Here is a 26412-nt window from a genome sequence, read left to right as displayed (position 1 = left end):
AGGAAGCCAGGTGAAGCCAGGCATTGCTACATGACGTCATTACCCAGATGGTTGGACACTTAGTAGATTGGCCTTTTATATATATAGACTAGAGGCCTGGTGCACAAAAATTTGTGCACTCGGGGGGAAGGGGGGCCCCTCAGCCCAGCCTGTGCCCTCTCGTAGTCTGGGACCGCTCTGGAGATAACGATCTGCTGGCTTAGGCCCACTCCCGGGTGGCAGAGGGCATGCCCAATCCCTGGGTGCAGCCCCTGGTCAGGCTCAGAGCAGGGCTGATTGGGGAGTTGGGGCGCTGCCCCTGTCATGCACAGAGCAGGGCGGATTGGGAGGTTGTGTTGCCACCCTCAGTCACGCTCAGGGTAGGGCCGATTCGGGGGTTGGGGCACCGCCCCCTGTCACACTCAAGGCAGGGTCGATGGGCAGGTTGTGGCGCCACCCCCTGTCACGCACAGAGCAGGGCCAATCAGGGGGTTGGGGAGCTCCCCCCTGTCACTCACAGAGCAGGGTCAATCAGGGGGGTTGGGGCTCCGTACCCTGCCACGCACAGAGCAGGGCCCATCAGGGAGTTGGGGAGCTCCCCCCGTCACTCACAGAGTAGGGCCGATAGGGGAGTTAGGGCACCGCCCCCTGTCACACACAGAGCAGGGCGGATCAGGGGGTTGGGGCGCCACACCGTCACACTCAAGGCAGGGCCGATGGGGAGCGGTTGGGGCATCGCCCTCTATCACCCACAGAGCAGGGCCGATCAGGGGGTTGGGGCGCTGCACCCAGTCACACACAGAGCAGGGCCAATCAGGGGGTTGGGGCACCGGACCCTGTCACTCACAGAGCAGGGCCAATCAGGGGGTTGGGGCACCGCAGCCTGTCACACACAGAGCCGCAGGGCAATCAGGGGGTTGGGGAGCTCCCCCCTATCAGGCACAGAGCAGGGCCGATCAGGGGGTTGGGGCGCCTTCCCCTGTCACAAACAGAACAGGGCCGATAGGGAGGTTGTGGCCCCGCCCACTGTCACACACAGAGCCGCAGGGCGATCAGGGGGTTTGGGCGCTGCCCCCTGTCACGCTGATCCCGGTGCCGGGAGGCATATTACCCTTTTACTATATAGGATAGAGGCCTGGTGCACGGGTGGGGGCTGGCTGGTTTGCCCTGAAGGGTGTCCCGGATCAGGATGGGGGTCCCTAACGGGGTGCCTGGCCAGCCTGGATGAGAGGCTGATGGCAGTTTGCAGCTGGTCACACACCCTTCAGGGTGGGGGTCCTCACTGGGTTGCCTGGCCAGTCTAGGTGAGGGGCTGAGGGCTGTTTTCAGGCTGGCGGGTGACTGAAGCTCCCAACCGCTCCTTTTTTCTTTTTTTTTAAATTCTGGGCCAGCTTTAGCTCTGAGGCTTGGCTCTAGCTCTTAGGCCTCCCCTGCTGAAAGCAGGTTTCTGGCCTTTGTTTACCTTCTGTATTTGAAACAATGTTGCGATCCTGCTGGCTGAAGCCCAGCGACTAAAGCAGGTTTCTGGGGTTTTGTTTAGCTTATATATTTGTAACATAGTTGCTTAGAGTTGCAGCTCAGAGGCTGGCAGCGGCAGGCGGGGAACTTTGGAGTCCTCCGTCACTGAAGCAAGCAAGCCTCATGTTCACTTTAAGCTGCCTGGCTGCCGGCCGCCATCTTGGCTGGCAGTTAATTTGCATATTGCCCTAATTAGCCAATGGGAAGGGTAGCGGTTGTACGCTAATTACCATGTTTCTCTTTTATTAGATAGGATAGTTAAGTAAAAAAACAATTAGTCTAAAGAATAAGGATCTAATTCTAAGTAGCTTAAATGGGGCTAATGTGGGGTTTTGGCTAATATTACGGACAACCTAAATACTTTCTTAAAAGAACAAAACAATGTACTGAACAGTTATTATCCTATGCATATCCTATAATAACTGAAAAGCTTCAGAAATACTCTTAAAGAGATAATAAATAAGTTAGATTTAGCACTGGACCAGTATCCATACACATTTTCACTTGGACTTCCCTTTCCTTGTTTATAAATTGACCTACAGGTGAACTTCGTTGGTATAGTTTCCTGTTTCCCTGGATCCTGGATACTTCAGTCTCCACACAGAGATACAATTTTAAAATCAACTTCTATGAGCTGATCCTCTGCTACTTCTCTGATCTTACCTCCTATAACTGTCTCCCTCACTCACTCTGCAGGAGCTACACTGGCCTTGCTGTTTTGTGAATAAGACAGGAATGTTCTAGCCTTAAGGCCTTTGCATTTGTTGTCCCCCATAGAGCCATCTAGTTTGCTCCCTTACCTTCTAAGGATGCCATTCTAAAGTTTTTTTAATAATATATTTTTATTGATTTCAGAGAAGAAAGAAGAGGAAGAGAGACAGAACATCAATGATGAGAGAATCATTGATCAGCTGCCTCCTGCACACCCTCAATTGGGGAACAAGCCAGCAACCTGGGCATGTGCCCTTGGTTGGAATTGAACCTGGGACCCTTCAGTCCACAGGGCAACGCTCTATCCACTGAGCCAAACCAGCTAGGGCAAGATGCCATTCTTAGAAAGGCTTTCCCTGAGCAACCTATAGAAAACACAGCAACTCCTCCCCCACAGCAGTCTCTGCCCTTTTTACTTAGTTTTATTTTTCCCCATGTGACTTATTGTCATATGATACACTATATTTTACTTGATTTGTTTTCTATCTTTACATTGTTCACTGCTGTATTGCCAGTACTGTAGTTAGGACAATGCTTGGCACTGTTGAATATTTGTAGAATAAATGATTTTATCTCATTAAGTATATGGAAAGTCATGGCAATCAGTACCGGATTAAGAGCTGACAATAATCCAGAAATGCTCTGATGTATCTATTACACGATAATAACTCAGCTTATGATTATAACATAGCCTATAATATTTAAGCTTCTAATATTTTTAATTTTTAAAAAATTACTAGATGCTCAACTAAAACAAAAGTATATAAAACACTTGATTCAGATGACTGGTTAGGGTAAGCCCTAGCTAATCATTACACAAATTGTGGCAATTTACAAAAGTTCCAGATTTGGTGTAGTAACCAAGACTATAAACTGCCCCTCCAGTACTAAATTATTTGCCATAGTAAACTCTGATTAAGTAACTCTGTAATTTACTTCTGAGGTTCTTGCAACAAGACCAGAATGGACAATGATTTAGTTGCCAGCTGGTATTAAAAGAACTAACTCTCAAGAAAATTATGCCAGCATCCCAATAACCAAAGCAAAAGTTGCGTTTTTACATATTCAAATCCAATTCTCCAAATTGCCCTCTGGAAACATTTTCTCTCCCAATAGGTTTACCCTAGAAGGGAGAAGAGGGAATGGAGAAAAGAAGTATAAGGAAAGCAAAGAGAATGAAATAACTTTATAAGGCTCAAGTTCTCTAAACCCCAAGTAATGACTTCAAGCATATTAGTTTTTCTGAAAATGGAACTCCCATTTGACCCTGTGATCCCACTTCTAGGAATATATCCCAAGAAACCAGAAACACCAATCAGAAAAGATATATGCACCCCTATGTTCATAGCAGCACAATTCACCATAGCTAAGATCTGGAAACAGCCTAAGTGCCCATCAGTAGATGAATGGATTAGAAAACTGTGGTACATCTACACGATGGAATACTATGCTGCTCTAAAAAGGAAGGAACTCTTACCATTTGCAACGTCATGGATGGAACTGGAGAGCATTATGCTAAGTGAAATAAGCCAGTCAATAAAGGAAAAATACCACATGATCTCACTCATTCATGGACAATAGAGACCATTATAAACTTTTGAACAATAATAGATACAGAGGCAGAGCTGCCTCAAACAGATTGTCAAACTGCAGCGGGAAGGCCGGGGAGGGTTGGGGGGCAGGAGGTAGGGGGGTAAGAGATCAACTAAAGGACTTGTATGCATGCATATAAGCATAACCAATGGACATAAGGCACTGGGTGATAGGGGAGGCTAGGGGACTGTCTAGGGCGGGGGGATAAAATGGATACATATGTAATACCCTTTGTAATACTTTAAGCAATAATAAAAAAAAATATATGTACAAAAAAAAAACATATTAGTTTTTGATCAATCAAATTCAAAGCATATGAAAACTGTATTTTCTGTGCCCCAAATGCACCTTATACAAAAAGCCCATGTTAAAATAAGTATGAGCACACTGCGTAGTGAAGAGCACCTGGACTTGCTCCCACTGGCATCTAAGCACTGCCAGCTGTGGCTCCATGTTCATTACACGAAAACTCTACATCCCGGGGTGTCAGGGGAGAACGAACGCTTGAGCCATGCGCCAGCTGAAATCTGTTGTTTCCTTGTTAAAACCAAATACATGTGATTTAGGTTTACCTACTCCCAACTGCACCAACATTCAAGGAGAGAAATATGTTAGAGAAAATTAATTCAATTAAAAAATTTTATTTTTTTTCTTACATCATTGACATCTGCCAATGTTTATCACCTCTTAAGCATTAACAGGTGATAAAATAGACATCACATGCCATTCATCACTGTATTATTTCATTTAACCATTACAGACCAGTAAGAGATATGTATCATCTTCTATAGTACAGACTAAGGTTTAAAAAGGTGATATAACCTGGGCAAGATCACAAGGTTAAATGGTAGTCTATCTAGCTTTAATCTTAAACCCTCGACTTCAAAGTCTGCCCACTTAACCACTACACTACATTCTTTTCAAGGAACATTAAAATATTAATAGAACTAGGTTTTCTTTGTATGTGTGCTCTTGACTGATTATGTAATGTAAGCATCCTTTTTTCTGTTTTTAACACAATTATTGTTGGTGTTTATGATGCACCATGGTCTCCATGAGCACAACCATCCAAGTGGAGACGACAACCCGGACCTGAATCTCTAAGAGCCCTCAGGTAGTTTGCCAGCCGTCCTTACACCAGGGAAACACAATTACAGCCTTTGAAAATCTAAGTGAACCACACGCATGTGTGTATGAGCGACTTCTTGGGTGTGGATAGAGATCTCTTTCCCTGCAGCTGAAAAGAAGGCAAATCCACAATGATCGGTAGGGGAGGAAGATCCCATAGGATAGATCCATCAGGCCTTTCAGTCACTGCTTTGTTCCTCTCCCTCAGTAATCTGCCCAGCGTCCTTTTCAGGTGCAGCTTGAGGGCCAAAACGAGGACTGGGACTAGGCAGCGGTTCTCAACCTGTGGGTCGCGACCCCTTTGGCAGTCGACCAAACCTTTCACAGGGGTCGCCTAAGACCATCCTGCATATCAGATATTTACATTACGGCTCATAACAGTAGCAACATGACAGTTATGAAGTAGCAATGAAAATAATTTTATGGTTGGGTCACAACATGAGGAACTGCATTTAAAGGGCCAGAAGGTTGAGAACCACTGGACTAGAGGGTCGCCGTCACCGTCCCTAAGAGGCGGCACCAGACACAGGTGTGCTTACCTCCCTGCTCCGTGGTGCTAAGGACCAAACCCAGAAAAGTCGTTAGAGACGTGGGGCCCCCCCAAGGCCTCCTACCAGCCAACGACTAAAGGCGCTGGGGCGGGGCGGAGGGGGAGGGGGGAGCAGGAGCTTTTCAGAAGTCGCCAGGCCACACACTCCCGTGTGCTACCCTCCTTCGCTCCGTGGGAAGGCTTCCCGTCCCCTTCCCTCGAGACCCAAAGACCAAGGAAGCCAAACCTCGGCCCCCACCTGGGAGCGGCCTCGGCGGCCGGGCCCACGGTACTCACCGTCGTTCTCGTCCCGGTGCCGCCGCCGCGACATGCTGCACGTCCCCGCGCTGCCGAGCCGAGCAGGCGGGCGGGAAGCACCGAAGGAACCGTCGGAACGCCGGCCGGCGCGAGGACAGCGGCAAGGCGCGCGAGGGACCGGCGCGCAGGCGCACTCGCTCGCTCGGGCTCCCGGAAGCGCAAGGCGGCGCTGCCGGCTGGACGCGGCGGTGTCTAGGGGCTCCCCAGGCCGCGGGCTTCAGGTCCGCACGCAACCGTCCCCTCGCGCTTCCTCTAGCGGCTCCCCTCTCCCGCCATTCGCTCTAAGTCCTTCCGGGGCCAGGAGATAGCAACACCTCTTCACCCAGCTACAGCCCGGGGCTGCGAGCCACGCTAGGAGGCGGGCGGTCAGGGAGGGACGCTGTAGCCCCCGCCTCAATTTCAGACCCTCTCTCGGCGCGGGGGCGGGCTCTCTGGTTTCCCGGCGTCCCTTCCGCTAAAAGTCCCAAAGACTTCCGGTGCGGGTGGACGTCGCCGGCGGTCCTTCCTACGTAAACTCCGGGCGGGGCGTGCGGGAGCCTGGGCGGTGAGCTGTGTTAAATTTTAGGCGGAGACTGTTCAATGAAGAAAGACCTGAGAAAGGATCAGGACAGGCAGGTACGTGCCCACAGAACTGCCACTTCCGGGCCTTTGCCTCCTCGGGAAAGCCGGACGGAGAGATGCGCCCTTGCCCGGCGCGCCATCTTGATAAATGGCACCATTCATCCGATTCCTTAATCCAAAAACGTTGGTAGGAGTCGTTCCTGGGTCCTCCTTTTCCTTCACTTCCTACATAACAATGAACCTGTAGACCCTGTCGGCTCTACTTTAAAAACAAATCTAGACTCAGGCCGCCTCACTCCCTGGTTTACAGCTCGCCTGTGACTTGCCTCTGCAAACTCCGTATCGTTACTTCCTCTCTCATCTCTGTGCTCCAGCCACTCGGACTTTCTTCGCGTACCTCCCATAAGCCAAGCTTGTTCCGACTTTAGGAAATGATTCTCACTCTTTCCTCTGCCTGCAGATCCCTGCTGCTAACTCTGCATGGATGGCTGCTTGTCACTTTAGGTTGCAGCGCAAGCATCAGGCCCTTGGTGAAGCCTTCCCTGGCTACCCAGTCACTTTTATTTCGCGTATTGTATTTGCTGACATTCAGCGCCTCCTGTGTGCCAGGCAGTGTTCCAGAGGCTGAGGATGCAGAGGTGAACAAAGGAAAACCCCTGCTTTCCTGGTGTTGGTGACCACCCGGGAATGGACAGACAATGCGATCAGAGGCAGCGAGTCAAAGGAGAGGAGAGACGTGGTGGGAAGGGCGTTGCAAGGACTTTGGAGTTTATCTGAGCAAGTTGAGAAGCCTTTGGAGACTGGTCTGACTAGTTTTTTAATACTTGCCTTTCTGGCTCTTACACGAGGAGTCCAGTTAGTCTCCTTCAATAATTCACTCAAGAAATGACGGTGGCTTGAATGGGGTTGGTAGTGAAAGTGGTGTAAAGTGATCTGATCTGATTGTATTTCAGAAACAAAGTTGGGAGGATTTTCGGAGGGGCTGCGAGATAATGTGAAAGAATAAGGAGTCAAGAAGAAGCCCAAAGATTTTTTCTCTGAATAACAGAAAGCAAGGAAGACTGGGGGGAAACAAGCGTTTGGTTTTGAACAGCCCGTTAGCCTTCCCGCCGAAGCTATCCAGTGGACAGTTGGATGTGTGGACTTGGAGTTCAGGAGAGAGGCCCAGCCTGGAGATATAAATTTGGAGTCAGTTAGTGTATAGTATTCTAAACATAAATTTCCCTTTATTTATGATTGTTTACCTTTTTCAAATATTTACACAATATTTGAGAAAATTAAGAACCCCCATGTATTTTAACAATCAGCTTCAGCAATTCCCACCTAATGACCAATCTAGTTTCACATGTATTATCACAGTTATTCTCAGGAAATTTAGTCTTTAAATTCTTGGGACTAGATGAGATCATCTAGAGGGCAAGTGTAGATAAAGTTCAGGATGGAGGGTAAGGAGAAACCCCAGCAAATGAAATTGAGAAGCAGCAGCTCTTACCACTGACAGTTTCATGTTTTTAAATGTATTTACTTATTTAGTGTCGCTCTTCTCTTACTAGAATATAAGCTTCAAAAGAGCAGGGATAGTAACTTTTCATTAAGACCAGCATCCGCAACACTATTCTATGTGCCAGGCATAGAATAGGTAAGAATGTCTAAAGGCGAAAGCTGAAAAGGATTTAGAGTGAGGGGAGGTCATTTTGGGATGGTGGGTAAGGTATGTGTGGAGACTGTAAGGCAGGGAAGGGCATGAGTATTTGTGGAACTAGGCAAAGCCCATTGTAGCCAGAGCAGGTTATCTGAGGGAGAGTGTTGTCTGAAATGAGCCTAGATTGGTAGGGGAATTAAGGATTACATATTCCTTTCCAGTCCTCAGTACATCCCTGCAAGGTGATGCTGTCATCACATTTTAGAAATTAGGGAATTAGAACTCAGGGAAGTTTAATATCTTGCCCAAGTTCACATGCTTGCACTCCGCTACACCATGATCCAAAGCTAATGTCTTTCCCAGTGTTTCATGTTGCCTCTTTGTTACCTGTAACATTTGCTTTATAAAAGAAAGAATGCAGTATGTTGGTTGTAGTGTGTCCGTTTTGACAAGATTTGGCCACAGTAGCAATTTGTCTATTTCTTCTGGCTCACTAAAATAGGTTTCTCTGGGTAATTATTTCTTCTAAGAAAGGGAATTTGCATAGCTTAAACATACAGGGGACAAGAAAAGAACAAAGTGTTTATAACTGAAGTTATTAGCACACAGCTTGGTTGTACCGGTGCTTTTTTGGCATCAACTTACCATAAGTTTCCATGGCTTGCCCTTTAATTCAGGTTTTTGCTCAAATGCTACTGCCTCAGACTTTACTTACCCTCTGTATTTTGAAGATCCCCTCCATAACCCTGGCTCCTTACTCTGTTTATTTGTCTTCATAGCCTTTTTTACCATCTGACTTTTAAAAAAAATGAAATTATTTGCTTACCTTCTGTCTCTCCCCATTGGAATGCAAACTCTAAGAAAGTAGAGACTTTTTCTTTTGCATTCACTGCTACGTTCCCAGTATCTAGAACAATGCCTGCTAAATAAATACTGTTTATTGAATGAATGAGTGAATGAATGGATAGCTTGGGCTACGAGGCCCATGCTCATTTGCATGATTGATTAACTACAAGTTTACTTCAAGTAGGAATCAAAGACTTGGACAATGTTGTTTCTCCCTTGCTCACTTCCTAGGAGATAGTTAACTGAAAGGAATCTGCCCCACTGCTTCAACCAAACCAGATGCCTTCTTCGACTTCAGCAGACCAAGGAGATGACCCGGAGGCCTGTCTTTTAAGATTTTCAGACTTGGATTTGAAAGACACAAGTATTATCAATCCCAGTAGCAGTCTTAAAGCAGAGCTAGATGTCAATACAAAGAAGAAATATTCATTTGCAAAGAAAAAGGTAAAATTGCTAAAATCGCTGTTGATGTTTCAGGATCATGTGTGTATTGTTAATGCAGGTAGATATAGAAGTAGCTCATGAAGGTTGTCCTCCAGGGAGTGGAGGGATAGTGAGACAGTAGGCTGTTGCCATGCTCAGAGTAAGGTCTGGTCAGCACCATTACCAGTGATCTTAATTCAGTGCCAGGCAAAGGAGAATCATAGGCAAGGTGTGGCTCTGGAACATGTGTGGTGGGGTATAGGTCCTAGACAGATGGGCTGGATTCCTTTCTCCACCCAGGGTTATGGGAGAAAACCCAGGAGGCCAAGTCATAGGGAGAACAGACAAGCAGGTGGGCAGCTGCTGTCTGAAACTCCTGATCTGATCCAGCTGATGTAAAGCTTACTAATAAAACTGTTACTCTTCCACGTTCTTCTACCGAATAGTAGGATGCAAACTGGAAACCCCTGTGAAAAGATAATAGAAGAGATTTCACTGAGGCTTCCATTAGCCTCAAACCTAAGGTTATTTCACAGTGACAATTTGAAATGTAATTGCAGGCATTTGCCCTTTTTGTCAAAACCAAAGAAGTTCCAGCACCGTCTTATAAATGCAAAGAAATATGGTGGAAATGCTGTCAGCAGCTGTTCACGGGCCCCACTGGCATCCACAGACACGTGGCGGCACAGCACGCTGATGAGGTTTGGCACCAGACTGCTTCTGTTTTGAAGCAGCTCGCTGTGGCATCAAGCACCTCAAAGAGCCTTAAGTCTGCCGACAAAAGGAACCCACCGAAAGAGTGCCTTACTCGAAACCATGACGTGTCTGCTTGGCTCCCTGACATTAGTTGCTTTAGCCCTGAAGAGCTGATAAGGTAAGAATTTCATTCTGTACTTTTGGTTTAATTTAAAAAATGTTTTTTCAGTCACAGTGAGATACCATTAAAATGGCAAGATCTTAAAGGCACAGAATTTCTCTACAGGCCTAAGCAAGGGTGACAAACATGAACTGTGTGTAATAGAAGATTATAGTCAATGCAGTAGCATGTACCCACACAGCTGGTATTGTTGCCAGGTTTCTTGAAAGCCATTCTGCATCTTATCTCTAGGGAGAAGTAAAGAACAGAAAATTACATTATTTTCAAAGAGAATAGGAAGGCCCAAAAACGTAAATGATTCCTCGTCCCTGAATAATATCAGAGCTTAAAAAGGTTTTTTATTACCAAATGTGGCTTTCTGAGCTGAATATGCTTTAGAAAGGATGTTAACTTTTAGAACTGAGGCATAGGATTAAGAGGTTTAGACTCTGCCTTTGAAAAACTTACCAAATAAATACTACAGAATTCTAGAGGACGGATTTCTGGTTTTAAGCAATTCCTGAATTTGGTGAATAGAAAATGTTCAAATCTGATATTATTTTATCACTAGTATTTAGTGCCAAATTCACCTTTTTTATCAGAAAGAAAAGGTGAAAGGAAGAGAATTGAATTTGCAGTCAGACTTGAGCAAGTTGCTAAAATTTGTTGTGCCTTCATTTCCTCGCTTTTAAAATTGGAATAATTTTAAGTATTGCTGTATGGGCTCTATAAAATGATGGTGGTACAAGCACCTGTGAACTCTAAAGTGCTATATAAATGTGGCTTTCTCATTTAGATATGGCCCTGCACTTCAAGGAATTTGCTTTCTAGTTAGAAAAACAAAGAAAAGGGCATGAAACAATTAGCAGATGATATGAGACAGGCTATATAATTATTAGTTAAATTGTACCTACATGGTTCAAATAATTTGTTACAGGAGTTTAGAGAAAGGAAAATAGATAGGCTCTGAACTAGAGAAAAGGCTTTGGAGGAAGCTGAAATATGATGAGGGTATTGAAGAGAGATTTAGATTCCAGAGCTGGACGGGACCTTAATTATCATCCACTATAGCATTCTCTAAAATACATCTGTGCAACATTATTGTGGAGGATGCTATCAGGTATTGAAAAGAGGTACTAAAGACAAATACGTTGGGGAAGCACTAGTTTAAAATGTTCTTTATTACAGGATTTCTCAAAGCACACTTTTGGGAAATGCCACTTACTTCATTTCTCCAGTTTTACAGATGAGGAAATCAAGGCTCAGAAATGATAAGTGACCTGCCCAGATCCCACAAGTTAGTATAAGACAGCACAGTGCAATAGAAAGGGTATGGGTTCTAGTGTCAGAAATCTGGTGTTTTGAGTCCTGATTGTCACTTGTAGTTGTCTCACCTGGAAGGAATTGACTTCAGTTTATTTAGCTATAAAGTACAGATATGGTCTTCTTTAGAGCAAATACAGATAGACAGGAGTTGCTTCTCATTTTAGGAGAACAATAGTGGGTGCAAAGGCAGGCGTGAATTGCTCCACCTAGGCTTTCCCTGCGATGCTGCCTGGTTATACTTGATGAACTTAGGCCAGTGATTCAGATGCCCCTTCTCTGTGGTTTTCTTTTTACAGTGGTGAGGGCAGTGATGAAGGAGAGGTGTTACTTTATTACTGCTATCGTGACTTGGAGGATCCCCATTGGATCTGTGCCTGGCAGACAGCTCTGTGTCAGCACCTGCACCTCACAGGCAAGGTAACACCTTCTTCCATACCCATCCTTCACTAGGCTGCTCTGGCCTCCAACTTGGATTGCAGAGGCTGTGCTCTTTATTTTTATTTTTTGATTGACTTCAGAGAGGAAGGGGGAGAGAGAGAGAGATAGAAACATCAGTGATGAGAGAGAATCATTGATTGGCTGCCTCCTGCACATCTCCTACTGCGGATCGAGCCCGCAACCCAAGCCTGTTCCCTTGACCAGAATTGAACCCAGGATCTTTTAGTCCACAGGCCGATGCTCTATCCACTGAGCCAAACCAGCTAGGGCTCATTTATTTATTTATTATTTATTTTTTTTTTTTTTCAGAAAGGAAGGAAGAGGGAGAGAGAGATAGAAACATCCATGATGAGAGAGAATCATGGATCCGCTGCCTCCTGCAAGTCCCCCACTGGGGATTGAGCCCACAACCCAGGCATGTGCCCTTGACCGAATCGAACCTGGGACCTTTCAGTTCGCAGGCCGTCGCTCTATCCACTGAGCCAAACCAGCTAGGGCCCAGGCTGTGCTCTTTACAAAAAGATTTGCTGTTGAGTTGTTAGAAATTAGCAAAGTCCTGTGAGGCATTTAAGTAGAATACTAAGTAGCTATTAACATGGTGTTTTATAAGAATATAGAATGGCATAGACCAGGGGTCAGCAAACTGTTTCTTAAAGAGACAAATAGTTAATATTTTGGGATTTGCACAAAGAAACTACTCAACCCTGCCGTTGTAACATGAAAACAACTCTAGATAAATAGGTAAACGGATGGGTATGCCTCTGTCCTTTCAACACTACATGCCAAAGCAGGCATAGTTTTCCTTGGCATAGGGGATGTTCTTGATAAAATACCTAGAAAAACATTCTGTAGAACTGTGCATAGAGGTGTGATTCCAGGTTTCTTCTTAATTTTCCTAGAACATGCCAGGGCCTTTACCATTTCATGGTACTGACAATTTGCTATTTTCTTTCCCTCTAGAATGCTTTTTCCCTAGATCTTCACATGGCTCACTCCTCACTTCAAATCTCTGCTCAGATGTTATCTCCTCAGAACTCTAATCTGAAGAGGTCCTTTTTGTAAGCCTCATCACTTTCTATCCCTTCTAGTCAAAGAATTTACTACTGTATGAAAGAATAGTCTTTGTTTAATTTGTTATATCTGTCCCTTATAGAATGTAAACTTCATGAAGACAGGAACTTTGTCTTAATTGATGTATTGTCAGTGCACAGGGCTTAGCACATAGCAGACAGTGTATGTTCAGAGAATGTTGAGTAAAGGATTGAATGTGTGTAACAAAACCACAAGTGTTTGTGTGTATAAAGATGGAGAGTAGTAGACATCAAAGTGTTGATTATGACTCTCTACCAGAGGATTATGGGTGGATTTTCCTTTTTAACAATATCCTTGATGATGACATATCTATACATGTATATGTATATTATATATTTTTTAAAAATTTAAATAAAAAGTAAGTGAATTAAGTTCCCTCTGGGATCCCCTGTGGTCATGACGCTGTACTATCTGTCTAATCTTTTCCACACATGTCCCGGGTTTTAATTCCCTTTGGCAATCATTTGATCAGTCAGTGACATTTTCCACATCCATGTTTTCTAACAGATAGTGGACTGAAAGCTTCAGTGACCTCATTCAGTTCATCACCCAGTCCTGCCGTTTCTACCTCTAAAATGTCCCTTGCCTCCATTCACTCTGTCCTCCACTTCCACCACTTTAGACCAAGCTCCACCCTCTCTTACCTGGTCCATTTCAATAGCTTGCAAACTATTCTCCATTCTTCTATCCCTGCCTGTCGTTTAAGCTAGTCTTACACAGCAGCCAGAATGATCTTCAAAGGTAAATAAATCATATTAGCCTCCTCAAAATCTTTCAGTGGCTATCCAGTACATTTAGTGTAAAACCCAAATTGTTAACATGCCCTTAGGTTTCTGCATGATTTGGACCCTTCTTACCTTCTTTCAGCTTATCTGATACTATTCTTTCAGTTTCTTGGAGCCCACAAAATCTTTTTGTGTTTTTGGGCCTTTTTATAAGAAAAGTCTTTCAGGAACTCTCCCATACTCGGTTTCTCCTGTGTAATTTCCCCCTCAATCTTTACTTCTCAAAGAGATCTTTCTTGACCTTCAATCAATTTCATTTTTCCAAATATACTCTCTTATAGCATCTTTTTTTAAAATTTCTTATAGCATCTTGCAGTTATTTTTTTTAATACATTTTTTATTGATTAAGATATTACATATGTGTCCTTGTCCCCACGTTACCCTCTACCTCCCCCCCCCCCCCCCCCCCCGCTCATGCCCTCACCCCCCCGTTGTCCGTGTCCATTGGTTAGGCCTATATGCTTGCATATAAGTCCTTTGGTTGATCTTTCCCCCTTACCCCTACCCTCCCCTACCTTCCCTCCAAGGCCCGACAGTCCAATCAATGCCTCTCCGTCTCTGGATCAGTCCTTGTTCATCAGTTTATGTTGTTCATTATATTCCACAAATGAGTGAGATCCTGTGGTATTTATCCGCTTTCCAGTTCCATCCATGCTGTGGCAAATGGTAAGAGTTCCTTTTTCTTCTTCCTCTTCTTAAAGAATACCTTTCAGCATTTCATATAATGCTGGTTTGGTGGTGATGAACTCCTTTAGCTTTTTCTTATCCGTGAAGCTCTTTATCTGACCTTCTATTCTGAATGATAGCTTTGCTGGATAAAGTAATCTTGGTTGCAGGTTCTTGCTATTCATCACTTTGAATATTTCTTGCCACTCTCTTCTGGCCTGCATGGTTTCTGTTGAGAAATCAGCTGACAGTCGTATGGGTACTCCCTTGTAGGTAACTGACTGTCTTTCTCTTGCTGCTTTTAAGATTCTCTCTTTATCTTTTGCTCTTGGCATTTTAATTATGCTGTGTCTTGGTATGGTCCTCTTTGGATTCCTTTTGTTTGGGGTTCTCTGCGCTTCCTGGACTTGTAAGTCTATTTCTTTCACCAGGTAGGGGAAGTTTTCTGTCATTATTTCTTCAAAAAGGTTTTCAATATCTTGCCCTCTCTCTCCTTCTGGTACCCCTATAATTCTGATGTTGGTACGCTTGAAGTTGTCCCAGAGGCTCCTTACACTATCTTCATATTTTTGGAATCTCTTTTCTTTTTTCTTTTTCGGTTGGGTATTTTTTGTTTCTTTGTATTTCAAATCTTTGACTTGGTTCTTGGGATCCTCTTGTCTGCTGTTGGATCTCTGTAAATTATTCTTTATTTCAGTCAGTGTATGCTTAATTTCTAGTTGGTCCTTTTTCATGTCCTCCAGGGTCTCACTATACTTATTGAGGGATTCATTAAATTTATCGGCGGTTTCCATAAAATTCTTGAAAAACCTTATAAACGTGGCCTTGAACTCTATATCCAGTCGTTTGCTTTCCTCCATTTCTGCCATTTGTGACCTGTTTCTTTGTCTCCGCATTTTGGCTGCTTCCCTGTGTTGATAGAGTGGCCCTGCGCGCCAGGTGTCCTGTAGGGCCCAGTGGCTCAGCCTCCCCAATTACCTGAGGTGGACACTCTTGGTGCACCCCCTTGTGGGCTTTGTGCACAGTCTTGTTGTAGTTATGCCTTGGTTGTTGTAGGCTTACTGGGAGGAATTGACCTCCAGGCCAATTGGCTGTGAGAATCAGCTGTGTCTGAAGTCGGAGAACTTCTGTGCTGAAGACACCCTTCTGGGGCAAGACTTGCTTCAGTGGGGCTTTGGTGCTCACTGAGACTGCACCCTGAGTGTGTCCCTTATGGATCTGAGGAGTTGCAATCTGGATGGTCCCCCTCTGACCACTGGGTACAGTGGCTCCTGGATCTAAGGAGGTGCTAATTCAGCCTCTGCCTGAGGCCACACAGCAGGAGCCACGAAGAGGCTCAGCTATGAAGCAATGCAAGCCGCTGCGGGGCCTTGGGCCTTCTCTTGGAAGTTCCGGGTCTGCCTGGCTCAGCTGCAGTTAGGTACATTCACATGCAAAAGCCTCTGCCACAGCCTGGGTGGGGCAGGGTCTCAGGGAATCAAAGGGCGGAGCAAGCAGCTATCCCTAATTCTTAGTACAGTTCCTTGTGCATAGTAAAAAACTTAGTAAACATTTATGGACTGAATACATTTGTCACCATCTCTGTTTAGAGATCATCTTAAAAGATGGGCAGTCTCACAGTAACACTGCATGTACAAAATATGAAATCAATCTCTTTCCTTGGTTTAGGGGCAGATTTTTATTCTTGGCCCAGCCAAAAGAACTAGCAGTGAGGGTCCCTAACCACAAGGTGGCAGTACCTGCCTAGATTGTCGGTCTAAATTCTAAGGTTTCCATGATACATGATGTCCAGTTTACTGAGATAGTTTTATGCTGGTAGGAGACTTGTCAGAATATTGGCATTTAGGTAGGAAAGAGAACTTGAAAATTCTGGAATTATGGAAGGAAGCTTGTCCCTATTGCTATACATTCATTATTCCCAAAAGATACATAAGGGAATGCATTGGAGACTTGGGAAAGGAAAAATTACGAGATTTAGAGCCAATAAGATCTGGCTAATCTTTCCCACATATGTCCCAGGTTTTAATTCCCTTTGGCAATCATTTGATCAGTCAGTGACATTTTCCACATCCATGTTTTCTAACAGATAGTGGACTGAAAGCTTCATTTACCTCTTTCTGGTTTTGAATCCCAGATCTACACCTACCAATCTGTGCTCTTGGACAAATTATTTTTCTGAGCTTCTGTTTCCTTCTCTATTGAGTGGGGATTATGACATCTGCCTTTCAGGAATTTATTATAAAGCTCCTGTCTCATAGTAGGTACTCAGTAAATGCTAACTGTTGCTCTTTATCTCTGAGGTTTAAGGCCTTTCTCACCAAGGAGCTACTTTGAAAGTTTCTGTTAAAGAATCCTAGTGATTGAAAGTCTAGCGGATGAGTTTAGAGACTGTTCTGCCCCAACTGTATAGGGAGTAGATGTGCTTGTTTTTATTTGGGTTCTGAGATTTAAAATAACAGGAAAGAACATACTAATCTACCCAAAAGACAGTTATGTAGAAGGATGTACCTCTTCATCATACTGTCACAGTAATAACAGCTTTAAGGTAGAGTTCCTGACTCATACTGGTTTAGTTCTTTTTCTGTGTAATCCCTTAAAAATATACAAGTTGAATCACCTAATCAAAAAACTCTCTCCAAATATGGTTTAGAGAGAAGTTTCAGGTTTAGTGGGAGAGTAGATAGTTAATATTACTCATAGTAAAAATAAATAATGTTTACACTTTAAACATTGATCCATCAATACTGTTAGACATACACAGCAATGAACATTCATTTTTAATGATCTCTACCCTTTTCATAAGTTTATTAAAATAACAAGTAGTAAAAATGTAGTATTGTATTACTATTATTAATACAATAGTAATAGTTACCTCAATTTTGAAATAAAGCCTAATTAAATAATTTTGTTAAATTGGAAAAAAAAGTGTATATATATATATATGCGCGCTGGTAATCGGTATAATAGTCTGTGCAGATGGCGTGTACTTCCGACGCGCTTCTCCCCGCCGAGAAAGGCTTCACTGGGCTCCAGTACTCTCCCAAGGACTGGATGTGACTCAGAATGCTCATCATGGGACTCTGCACAGCCCCTACTAGTGAGCTGGCGTGGGCTTGTGAAAGGAATCCCATTTATATCCATGCCCTGAAAGAATTGAATCAAGTGTCTCAGCCAATGAAGTATCACCTCTGGGCCCTGAAAAAGGGGAGCCTTTTAAAATTTTTAAATTCTAAGTAATGCATTGGGAGGTACCATTGTTATACAGGTAGTAGTAACACTGTAGGACCTTAAGTTACCTCTCCAGAGAATACCATGATATAAGTGTTGCACTTTTCTCTCTAGCACTTTTCTCTAGAGAGCTCAGCACCCTCTAAAGATGATCCATCTTTAAACTCATCCAAGGATTTTGTCGCAACAAAACAGCTAACTTTAGTGACCTCTTAAGGCAGGGGTCTTAATCCAAGCTCTAATGTCTGGTAACCAGTGAAGCACTTCAAAGAGTACAGATTTGAGAAGCCAGAAAACCTCAGATGTGCAGACACATTCATTTGTTCAACAGATACATAGTGAATGCCTACTATGAGGCAGGTGTTCTAGGCACTGGTTATGCAACAGTGAACAAAACAGACACACACTCCTGCAACTTTGTATTCCAGTGGGTGCGTTTGCAATAGTGGGCTTTCCTCAAACACCATGCAGAGATGCATTCACTCCCATTCCCAGTCCTCAGGTGTGCTCTGTGCTTTACAACTTGGGGAATCTCTCCAGCAGTGGTTTTCATTGTTTATTCTCTTTTTTCCCTGTTTTAGCAAGATGAAGAAACTGAGGTTCAGAGAAGTAAAATAATTTTCTCAGGGCACTTTGCAAGGAAGTGGCAAAACTGAATCTTGATTCTAGATCTGCTGACCTAGATTAAACTCAAAACGTGGTTCTCTGGCCATTGGACAACTGGAGCTCCATAGCAAATGGGGCTTTTCAGTAGTTTCATTAATTTCATGCTCTTATTCAGCACTCATTAACCACGTACCTTATCTGAACTTAGGAAGTGCCATTTTAGAAAACACAGGTATCTTTGTGGTAACACTTTGGTGTCCACAGCGGTGTCTGCGTTTCCTGTTCAATTCGCTGATACACTTGAGCCTGTTCTGCCCTGGGAAGATTTAAACTGCATTCCCTTTCTCTCACCATCTGTGTGTCAGGTGCGAATTGCTACAGAAGGAATCAACGGGACAGTGGGTGGAAGCAAATTGGCCACCAGACTCTATGTGGAAGTCATGCTTTCCTGCCCATTGTTTAAGGATTATCTGTGTGAGGATGATTTTAAGGTAAGAGACATTGAAAAGGAAATGGCTCTAGAGCCGTGCCTCGGTGCCTCTTCCTGCTGTAGGTATGAAGAGAGGGCAATATGAGAAATAAGCAGTGCCAGACAACTACCCTTCCCCGTTACCAGGTGGCAAGGCAGTGTGTGGGAAGGGCGTGCTGGTTCCACGTCTTCCACTGAGTCGCCATGTGGTCTTGGACAAGTTAGTGCCCTCTCTGGACCTCAGTCTCCCTTCCTAAAGAATAAAGTTGACACAGTTGACAACGATCTAAATTCTGAAACTTAGACGTGTTTGCTTATTTGGGAGACTGCCTGGCTATTTGGGTAAACCTGGAATGATCAGATCAGCACTTCACACAGGGAACGAGGTTGCTCTTACAGCTCAGTTGCTTTACCATAATAGCTGATGAAGGTGGTGGGAAATTCCTTGGTAGTGTTAATGCTGGTGGTGATAGGTAAAGAGAGGTCATTGCTCCAGGACAAAAGCTGGGACCTAATTTTACATGTTGAAATTGCTCAGTGGTGTTTCAATTTTAAATGCTTATTGCTATAGAAACATCTTTTCAGTGTAACATTTCTGAACATGGTAGATATGCGGTATATAAGTACCAAATATAAGAATTCTTTTATAATAATACCATAGCTGTAGTATTAAGAAGTCTCAAATTAGGAAACCTGTTTTAATGGGAAATGGGAATTACGGCCTAGACTGTTGCAGAAAATTCAACATTATTATCTGCTTTGTTTCTCATTGGCTAGACCAGCAAAGGAGGAGCTTGCTGTTTCCCAGAGTTGCGTGTTGGTGTATTTGAAGAAATTGTGCCTATGGGGATCAGTCCCAGTAAGATCTCCTACAAGAAGCCTGGTATGCTTGCTTTTAGAAGGACGAAACAATAGAGAGACAGGTGTGAAGGTTAGACACATCAGTCAGCTAGAGTTGTGATGAACCCTCCCATAAATAACTGTGGGGTGGCTAACATTTGGGTCATTTAATGCTGAAGTTGGTCTTCTTTTTGGAGACTCCCCCTCAGAAGGACCTTACTTATTCTTGATGACAGTTTGGCAAGAAGTCGTTTTCTCTTTAAAGATAGCAGTTTTGGAAGAGTGCAATTCTTACTTGTAAATAGTTTATCAACTAATTTTTTGGTTTGATTTTAGGAATCCATTTGTCCCCAGGTGAATTTCATAAAGAAGTAGAAAAGTTTTTGTCTCAGGCAAATCAAGAACAAAGTGATACTATCCTCCTGGACTGCAGAAACTTCTATGAAAGCAAAATAGTAAGAACCAGAATTGAGTCCCCACGGTATGGCATGTTCCCCAAGGAAACATGTGTGTGACATCATAGGTCAAGTCACATGCATCTCTTCCCACTGCTAGCAGCCTCAGAGAAAAACCCAAGCCTTTCAACTCAGGATCTGATGAGAAAGCCTAAGAAAATATGAGTTATAGACATATTGGCAAATAATGTGCGTCCTGGATCCCAGGTGCCTACCCTTGACACATGTCAAGGATCTTGTAAACTTCACTTTGGGCAGCCTCTCCAGTTCCCCTGAAGACTGGGAAGGTGACTCACAGCTCGCCAGCCATGTCTCTTAAGTTCCAGATCTTGAAGTTGAAAGGTTCAGAGTGTGCGATGAGAACAGCAACTAGCTGGTGTTTCCTTGCCAAGGAAGGGGGTGGGGGGGGGGGGTGTGGGACAGAAAAAAGCATACCAGGTATACTTTTTAAATCATTTTCCTTCTGTCCCACATTGTAGGGACGCTTCCAGGGCTGCTTAGCCCCAGACATCAGGAAATTCAGTTACTTCCCTAGCTACGTTGACAGAAATCTAGAACTTTTCAGAGAGAAGAGGGTACTGATGTATTGCACTGGGGGCATCCGTTGTGAGCGGGGTTCCGCTTACCTCAAAGCCAAGGTGAGTCACCCTCCTGGGGCACTGCAGGCCTGGCCGTGAAGAAGGCATCGTCCACAGCATGTGTGGAGCTCCCCCTGCCCCCCTTCATTCCCTCTCCCATCCTGGCCATCAAGCTTAGAGTTTATAAGTACAAAATATGAAGTTCTTAAATCTTAAGATGTGAAAAACACTCAGCAGTCTTAGAAACTCATCAGGTACAGATGGGAAAGATTAGTTAACGTTTCCCTTTGCCTAATACTTTTGCTTGATCCTGAGAAAAGCAAATTCAGTAACATTACATGTCCCAACAGGTGTCTTTCTATATTTAGGGGGTGGCAAAAATAGTTGAGCTTCCAGGATCTAGAGAGTGAAGGCCCTGACTGCTATCATCACCCATCTTCCCTCCCCCGGCCCCCCTCCCATAAGCAAGATCTGGCCAGTTGCTTCCTTGCGCCCTTGGTCAGCAGTTTCTCAGTGTCCTGCAGTGGGAGCCAGGAGCCAACCTTGGGCATCCTCACCACGTGCCACTCCTCTGTGGCGCTTCTTCCTGGCCTCTGCTTGTCTCCTGAATCTCCTGCTGTTTTTCCACACAGGGAGTGTGCAAGGAAGTGTTCCAGCTCAAGGGTGGCATCCACAAGTACCTGGAGGAGTTTCCTGACGGTTTTTACAAAGGGAAATTGTTTGTTTTCGATGAGCGTTATGCTTTGTCCTACAACAGTGACATAGTGTCAGGTAGGTCAGCACAAGCCTAGAACCTAAACTCAGGATCAGGCACACTCTCTGTGTGAACCATGCTGGAAGGCAGGCCAGCACTGATTCTGTGAAGAATAAAACGGAGAAGGCGTGCGTGGCACCACCACTGCCCAACAGAGTTGGAGATGTAGCGGTACAGCAGAGTCAGGAGGCCTATGTCGGGATCCTGGCTTCACCATTTACTCGTTAGACAAGTCCTAAAAATGGAGATAATGTCCCTTGCTCTCTCTGCCTGCTCGGTGATGAACTAATAGGCTAAATCAGGGTTCTTCACACCTGGGGTCAATATGTAGAATTCAGGAATTCTGTGAATTTGGATAGGAATTAGTAATTTATTTTCATAACCTCTCACTAAATGTAACACTACCATCAATTATGAATACAAGCAACAAATCAGTAGTATTAGACGTACCTGTGATGTCAGTAGAAATCAGTATTTTCATAGATTACAGTTGCTACCTATATCTCAAAATCGTATTTGTTCATCATTGCTTCCAAATGGAAATAGCTATTAGGCCCACTACTAATTCTTATTATTTAATGTGCTAATATCTTATTATATTCCAGATTTTAAAAAATATTTTAATATTTTGTATTTCTATATAATTGGTTTCTTTTGTAATCATATGTAGTTTATTTTATGCATTTAAAAATATATATTTCTAAGAGTTCATAGTCTTCACTAGACTGACAAGTAAATCTATGGCACACAGAAAAAGATTCCCCTAATTTAGATGGTCTGTGGACACATGTGGTCTTGCACTTTTGCATGGTGGGTGGGGCATTCCAAGGTGGGAGCTCAACCTAGGGCCAAGGCCAGAGGCAGGGGTGGCCACAGGAAACGGTGGTGACAGGAAATGTGTGGTTTGACTAGTTTTGAGTCCACACTAAAATGTGGTACCAAATGAAGGCAGTCCGTGAAGAATGGAAATAGTCCTTTAGGAAAAGGGCTCTTGATGCCACAGTCTTGAGCAGGAAAGGTCATGGGCAGACATCCCTAGTGGCTATTGCAGTTTTCTAGAGTGGGGATCAGAGACTGAGATTGCATGACCACTCGGATAATAAATAAGATATGAGTTGGATCGTTCTCTTTCCTTCTTAATCTTTAGTTGTTTTGGATAGTCTTGTATTTGTGTCTGTTATTGAAAGTTATTGCACATCTTTTTTGAGTTAGGTGGATATAAAGGGAAGAGAAAAGGCATAAAGGTAACTTAGATAAGCTAGGTAAAGAGACTTGAAGAAGGATGGTACCAATGGTAACAGAAGTCAGCAGGAAAAAACCCGCTGAGAAAGTAGATAAGTATGAGTTTTAGGAATCCCAGTGGCAAGTGTCTGTTAGCAACAAACAGCCGGAGAACCTCAGGCCTGGGGAAGAGGGATGCAGAGCTGAGTTGAGATGTGGGATCATCTGCATTCAGGTATGTTGTCTCCCAATGAAAAAGGGAGTGATCTAAGGGAAAAAGACCGTTGAACAAGAGGGTGGTTGGGTAGCTTTGAAATAGTTAATGAAAGAGAGAAGCATTCCTACTAATATTTGTTTTTAAATGGGAAAAGGAAAAGTGGATCGGTGAATGCTGGAGTCAGAAAGACAATTTCCAGAAGCAACCTCTCCCCCCAAAAAGTGGGGATGAGGAGTGTTTTTTGTTAGAAGATAGGAGACTTACTATTTAGAAATCTTCCCCAGATGCAACAGGATATATTCGATTCTAATGAGCTAAGAGTTATATTTAGGAACTGGAGAAGTGCATGTGTGTGTGTGTGTGTGTGTGTTTATAACAAAGATTGTTCTTCTGTCCCCAGAATGTTCATACTGTGGAGCCCCATGGGACCAGTATAAACTCTGCTCCACTCCCCAGTGCCGCCAGCTTGTCTTGACCTGCCCCGCCTGTCAAGAACAAGGACTAACAGCCTGTTGTGTCACATGTCAAGACAAAGGGAGCAGGCCGGCTTCAAGCCCTGCCCAGCACAGCTTTAAAGAGGAATGTGACTGTACAGCCCGACGGCCACGCATACCCAGTGAGCTTTCACAGCAGGCGCCACCTGCCCTGAGCCCGGAGCCAAGACCTGATGTTGCTGAGGATGGGCCCTGCTTGTGTGAGCGGCACCAGCAACATTCCCCTGAGGCTTCACAAAGCTAGGTTTGAGGCAGCCATGTATTCGGAAATAGCCAGGCTGCAGCAACAGAGAAATGGGGAACTTGGGTGCTGGCCAATGACACCATGGCACACTGGTCACCTATTGGCCACTTATCCTATATAATAAAAGCCTAATATGCTAAGTGTCTGGTGGTCCGGGCGGCTGTTCAACCAATCAAAGCATAATATGCTAATGATCTGCTAAGTCTGCTCAACCACTCGCTATGACGTGCACTGACCACAAGGAGGCAGACATTCTGACCGGTAGGTTAGCTTGCTGCTGGAGTCTGGTCAATGGGGACTGAGTGAGATGGGCTGGACATGCCGTGGAGCCCTCCCACAGTCCCTCCCTGGCTGGCCAACCTCTGCGTCCCTCACCAGCCCCGATTGTGCACCGGTGGGGTCCCTTGGCCTGGCCTGTGCCCTATTGCAATCCAGGACCCCTCAGGGGATGTTGGAGAGCTGGTTTTGGCCTGATCCTACAGGCCAGGCCGAGGGACCCCACTGGTGCACGAATTCGTGCACCGGGCCTCCAGTACTTCATAAGAGGAGAGAAGAGGGAGTTGGTGCTGACCACTTACCTGAGACATTCTGACTCAGAAGATGCTAGAGCACAGAAAAAGGTGAGCTGTGGGATCCCATAGCAGCTGAGGAGTAGAGCCTTGAGCCTGGCAACCAGGTCATGCCTTTTCTGTGCCAGGTGTCAGAGCTGGTAGCAGTCATTTTTCTTGTCATCATACCTGTCTGTCCTGATGGTAAAAGTGTGAAAGCTGTGACCCTGGAAGTAGACTCCTTGGAACAAATCCCGTTAGTCACCTGCCATCCACCCCAACCCTCACCTCATCTCTGTTAGCCTGCACTAGACCAGGATCCGTAAACTACAGCATTTGGCCCACCTCTTGCTTTTGTAAATAAAATTTCATTGGAATAACCACACCCATTGTTGTTGTTTTTTACATATGATTTAAGACAGAATTAAGTATTTACAGCAGAAAAGTTATGGCCTGCAAACCTACATTTATTATCTGGTCCTTTACAGAAAAAATTGCCACCTTCTGGTCTAAACCAACAGCTCGACTGATGGAACAGATGGTCATAAAGATGTGGCTCACCTTCATTTTTTATTGATTTGGTTTTTAACAGAGATTTTCCCCTAATAGTCTCTGTTTTCCCTAGTATCCACCACACTTTGCTTTTAAGTATTTTCTTTGAGAGATTCAGATTAGCTTGATGACACATATGGGCAGTTTTTACACAAATGCCTTGGGATACAAGACATTCTGAGTGAGGTCATCCAGCACTGCCGTGGTTTCCTGGCCTTGTCGGGTGCGTGTCCCTGTCACACAGGTCCCAAGAAACACATACGCAGTCATTCATAGACCAACAGATTTAATGTTACATTGCAGTTTCCACTGATGCAGAATACAGCTGCAATTGTGTTTCAAGGAGAAGCCGGTGGTGCCACTTCTGGGCCCATCTGCAGCCTCGCAGACACTTCCACAGAGGGCCACCTCCGGTTACCCTCCACCGTCCGCGGCGTTACAGTTCAGTGTGCAAGACTTCCTTTCTCGTCAAAAGCCTCTCTGCCCAGTGCTCTGCAGCAGTCTGCTCGTCAGCTCTTTGGCGTGGCCTTTATCAGGAGATTTGTCCTATCACTCATGAATGTAACTTCCCAAGCAACAGAAATACTAGCTCGACTGGCACTGTGGTATGTTAAAAGGCACAAGGGCATTGTGGCTTCACTTTTTTGCTGGATCCCAAGAAGTGCAATGGTGTTAAAAGGATGCGGCAGAGATACCAAAATTACGTTTTCAGAATCATCATCTTGGGATAGTTTGGCCAGGGTTTCCTAATTCTTTACTATCTGGGTCTTCCCCGTTGGCCTTCTGAGGCCTAACTGTTTAATTAAGATTAGCAGTGACGTGTCTAGTAAGTGCTGCCACAGGTAGTTGCAAGTCTGTCAGCATAGACTGGAAATTTATCCCTCTAACATTTGACTTCAAGTAAGCCATTAGCCCACTGTGCATTATAGAAAGGTGTTTTCAAGTATTTGGCCACAAGTTTTCATATCCATCATAAGGTTAGCATTCGATAAAGGAAAAAATTCTTTCTGACTCCGGTGTTAAAATGTAAATAAACCCCAGATGCCATAAAGAACACTCAAGGAGCTGTTTGTTGCCTGGGATTGGTAAAGACAGGATGGTTTTTGAAACTTGGAATTTCCTCATATCCAGCAAAAGGAATCTCATGTTCTTTGATTCCTGGCAGAGTTCAGTGGCTTTAGTCTTTCTGTCTTGAGGGGAAAAATTGTGTTCTTGATCCATCAATCAATTTGGCAACTTTAATCTTGAGGTTCTTCAATTTAAAGGAGGGTTAATAAAAAGCCTGTTCTGCTGGCTAAATAGCTAAGATCAAATTTGTAATAAAGTATTGTATAATGCTTCTACACCGTGCGAAGAGTGTGCTGTTTGTTCGTGCATTAAGCATAGTCAATACACCTGAAATGCCATATAGCAAGGCCACCAAAACCAGGCTCTCAGCTAAGTCACTGCTGCTGTAACGTCATCTTCAGGAAGATCTGCCGGTCCAGGGCCTTCTTAGTTTTTAAACAATAACCAGACTGAACTTCTGTGACTAAAGAAAAACTTCACATTAACCATAATTTATAAAATTTCTACTGTAACCACTAGTTATCCTAAAACCTTTGTGCATAAAGAACTGAACCACAAAAGGGTTTGTGCCGACATTCTGCCTTCTGGCTTCCACCGCAGAGCACAGATCATCAGTAGAACGTGTCCAGTTCAGAGGCGTGGTCATCACCGCCACACACTAGACTCCACTCCGACACTTGGGAATGATGGGCCCAGTCAAGTCTGCGAGCCTCCTCTTCCTCACTGG

The 26412-nt window shown here is 44.4% G+C and overlaps 3 protein-coding genes across 7 annotated transcripts in view; 1 reads left to right on the top strand and 2 right to left on the bottom strand.

Moving 5' to 3' along the window:
• NCBP1 (nuclear cap binding protein subunit 1) overlaps nt 1-6182 on the bottom strand; it is a 50101-nt gene extending 43919 nt beyond the window's left edge. The window contains exon 1 of one of the 2 annotated variants that reach the window (XM_059657428.1): nt 5756-6182. In XM_059657428.1, the coding sequence (XP_059513411.1) occupies nt 5756-5789 (34 nt within the window). In that variant the 5' untranslated portion in view covers nt 5790-6182. The remainder of the gene's footprint in view (nt 1-5755) is intronic. The other variant, XM_059657429.1, reaches the window with a different exon arrangement.
• A 52-nt stretch (nt 6183-6234) lies between these two features.
• TSTD2 (thiosulfate sulfurtransferase like domain containing 2) lies at nt 6235-25897 on the top strand. 4 transcript variants are annotated; one of them, XM_059657435.1, is made up of 10 exons: nt 6235-6391; nt 9057-9269; nt 9809-10122; nt 11727-11847; nt 12829-12926; nt 18611-18736; nt 19492-19597; nt 20489-20647; nt 21220-21358; nt 23180-25897. In XM_059657435.1, the coding sequence occupies exons 2-10, from the start codon at nt 9105-9107 to the stop codon at nt 23515-23517; spliced, it is 1566 nt and encodes a 521-aa protein (XP_059513418.1). In that variant the 5' UTR covers nt 6235-6391; nt 9057-9104; the 3' UTR covers nt 23518-25897. The 4 variants fall into 4 exon arrangements, with proteins under 4 accessions (XP_059513418.1, XP_059513419.1, XP_059513414.1 ...); XM_059657431.1 differs by lacking the exon at nt 12829-12926 and adding an exon at nt 19891-20009 and having other exon boundaries at nt 6238-6391; XM_059657434.1 differs by lacking the exon at nt 12829-12926 and adding an exon at nt 19891-20009 and having other exon boundaries at nt 6389-6524.
• The window catches only part of TMOD1 (tropomodulin 1), a 77071-nt gene continuing 75545 nt past the window's right edge, over nt 24887-26412 (bottom strand). Inside the window, exon 9 of the mRNA XM_059657438.1 lies at nt 24887-26408. Coding sequence (XP_059513421.1) covers nt 26344-26408 — 65 coding nt within the window. The 3' untranslated portion in view covers nt 24887-26343. The remainder of the gene's footprint in view (nt 26409-26412) is intronic.

The sequence above is a fragment of the Myotis daubentonii genome, chromosome 11 (genome assembly GCF_963259705.1).
Source record: "Myotis daubentonii chromosome 11, mMyoDau2.1, whole genome shotgun sequence".
In the NCBI taxonomy this organism is placed as follows: domain Eukaryota; kingdom Metazoa; phylum Chordata; class Mammalia; order Chiroptera; family Vespertilionidae; genus Myotis; species Myotis daubentonii.
Note: the sequence above shows the minus strand (reverse complement) of the source record. Positions and strands in the feature narration are given on the sequence as shown.

Bases quoted from the DNA above. Each gene is read 5' to 3' on its own strand.
- TSTD2 (XM_059657431.1), top strand. From the start codon at position 9,105: ATGCCTTCTTCGACTTCAGCAGACCAAGGAGATGACCCGGAGGCCTGT. The intron at 18,737-19,491 runs GTAAGAGACATT...CTCATTGGCTAG, and splicing joins TGTGTGAGGATGATTTTAAG to ACCAGCAAAGGAGGAGCTTG. The intron at 20,010-20,488 runs GTAAGAACCAGA...CCCACATTGTAG, and splicing joins ACTTCTATGAAAGCAAAATA to GGACGCTTCCAGGGCTGCTT.